The following is a 2,500-nucleotide window of genomic DNA, read 5'->3' as shown; positions in this document are numbered from 1 at the left end:
GCCTAATTGTGCTGTGTTTTTCTTGTTAGAAGGGGAAATCTAAAAATGGCTAGATTATCTTTGTATAAGCATAAATGGTGAAAAGGTAACAGAACCCTGAATCCATAAAAATGAATATGATTGCAATTTGGCATAAACATATTTTCATATCTAAAAAACAACACCTCCACAACAAACTTTCAATAAGGGTTCAGAAATATATAAATGCAGCCTCCCTCACACACAAGCACACAATTATTTTGAAGAAAGGGCATGCTCTTGTTAATCTTTTGCAAAGGCTCAGCAGTTGTTAAGGCATATCTACAAATGCTTGCATTCTGTAGTTATGTAATGATCCCATCACCATGATGTGAATTCATGTTTTCCAAGATTATTCTGGAAACTACACTTCCAAGCATGATAAAGTAAAATAATTCTGGAATTGTTTCTGGAAAATGTCTCTCCAAAAAAACTCTTGATTTAAAATGGGATATTCTATGCAACATTTGCAACTTAAACCAATTGGTTAAAGGAATGTCAAAACCGACCTTGTTGGGGAAGAATGGCCATCAGAATCATTTACAGGATATATTGATACTTACTTTGGGTAGGTTCTCTTTCTGAAATATATTTCATGACATTTTAAACAATGAAAATGGAATACTGCATATAACCTGCATAGTTTGCTAAGTACAACATTATAACTATATTTGCAAAGCTTTACTACTTTGTACTTTGTGAAGTAATAATCAGACTTCATGTTTACGGCAAAAAATTATGTGATTTGCATCTTTATTATCAATTATATTTCCTCACCTCTTTCCACAACATAAATTGAGTTTTACCATCTCAAACTGACTATCAGAAAGCCATCTATTTTTCAGACATCTTTCCATTTTTTCTGAGATTCTTTCCCCCAAAATTTACCCTCTACATATTTTGAAAAACCCTAAACATCCACAACCATTGAATACAGTTCTGCCTATAGATTTCCTTGGCCTGTGACTGGAGTGACTTTTGACACCTATGTTTCTGAAGTTGTATAAAGGTTAAGTACAGGTATCAGTATTTTATATCTACTGTGTTATCCACCCCAAATACTTGGTAGCTGCATAATCAAAATTATATTTAACTTTCTGACAAGAAATGTCTTCTAGTCTCAAAAGTTATAAAAGCATTTCATGGTCTGTATGTAAACAAATGTATATGTGTCTAAATCTATATCTATTCTACATCTATCTAAATACTGTATATATACATAATAGAGTGTGAAAGAGTCATATCCTGCTATGTTTCTTAATACACACTTTTCTCAGAAAAAAATGAAAATACAATACAAAAAGAATAGGAGGAAGCAAGATGAATAAATGGAATTTACCTTGATATCCTTTGTTTCTAAGGCAGCTGCTGTGTCATTTTCCACTGCCATGGCTTCTTCAGGATCTGCTGGTTCACTCTTTACTGTGGAAGGGGAATTCATATATCTTATCAAAAAAATAGTAAATAAGATTTATATGATATTTTATACCTTACAATCTCAACCCGTTAACGACAGGGGTATTTTGGCTCTAAATGGTCAAAATGCTGGGCTATTTCAAACAAATAAGCCTAAAGCCTTGGGATTCTCGCCTGCACTGGCTGCGCCCGATCACCCGGCGCGCTGACCAGGAGGATAGCCACGACGAAATATCTCGTCATCAGCGGCTGACCCTGGAACCACTTGACGTGGTATCTTGTCGTTAACGGGTTAAAGATAAATATTTCAATTCCTTTGCTTTCATTAGATGAAAAGATTCGTAATATTTCTTCTGTGCAGTTGATAGCAGTGGCAATGTTCAATACACTAATCACTGCCAGGGTATAAGGGAATAAAAAGGTTAATATAATATGAACACTGGGTGATCTCCAACATCAAATCTCAGCTCAAGAGACATCACAATTCCACTCCTTTGCCTCTCACCTTCAGTGCCATCAGGAGTTATAACTGGTTCAGGCTTTTTGACCTTAACATCCTGGTCAAGGTCCTCTTCCTTAAATCCTCGACCTGTGTCCACCATTGGGAGCTGGACTGGGAACAAGTCCTCGTCACTGTCCCGCTCTGAGAGCTCATTGGGGTCATCTATGAAATTGTCTCTCAGAAGGTCTTTTAACTTTTGGTCTTCATGATCCTAAAAAAGAATTATCTCTTAGTAATGCATCACCAAGATAAAATATTTCTGGGATAATCAGCACATGGAAAGTGAAATTTCATATCTGGTATGAATATCTAAATTCAAAGATGAAAAAAAGGCATATTGAATAAGTATCTATATTTTTCACCAATTTATCAATTTCTTTAGTTATATGGTGAAACTAGTCAAACTTGTCTATCATCCCTTAATATCACTTCTAACTCTAGAAAAAATTCCTCTCATACTGTATATCTAATTTTGTTAAAATATACAAGATGATTAATCCCTTAATGATGGATGCCATGACATTCATGTCATGGTTTGGCTGATCTTCCTGCTGGTGACATGAA

The 2,500-nt window shown here is 35.0% G+C and overlaps 1 protein-coding gene across 2 annotated transcripts in view; it reads right to left on the bottom strand.

Moving 5' to 3' along the window:
• Polr3D (RNA polymerase III subunit C53) overlaps window positions 1–2,500 on the bottom strand; it is a 16,627-nt gene that overhangs the window by 7,019 nt on the left and 7,108 nt on the right. Inside the window, exons 5-7 of one of the 2 annotated variants that reach the window (XM_043015288.2) lie at window positions 1,940–2,147; window positions 1,358–1,440; window positions 582–599 (exon numbers count right to left, since the gene is read on the bottom strand). In XM_043015288.2, the coding sequence (XP_042871222.1) occupies window positions 582–599; window positions 1,358–1,440; window positions 1,940–2,147 (309 nt within the window). The remainder of the gene's footprint in view (window positions 1–581; window positions 600–1,357; window positions 1,441–1,939; window positions 2,148–2,500) is intronic. The other variant, XM_043015368.2, reaches the window with a different exon arrangement.

Source organism: Penaeus japonicus, unplaced genomic scaffold, assembly GCF_977035675.1.
Source record: "Penaeus japonicus unplaced genomic scaffold, GWHDUDI00000001_assembly GWHDUDI00000004, whole genome shotgun sequence".
In the NCBI taxonomy this organism is placed as follows: Eukaryota; Metazoa; Arthropoda; class Malacostraca; order Decapoda; family Penaeidae; genus Penaeus; species Penaeus japonicus.
Note: the sequence above shows the minus strand (reverse complement) of the source record. Positions and strands in the feature narration are given on the sequence as shown.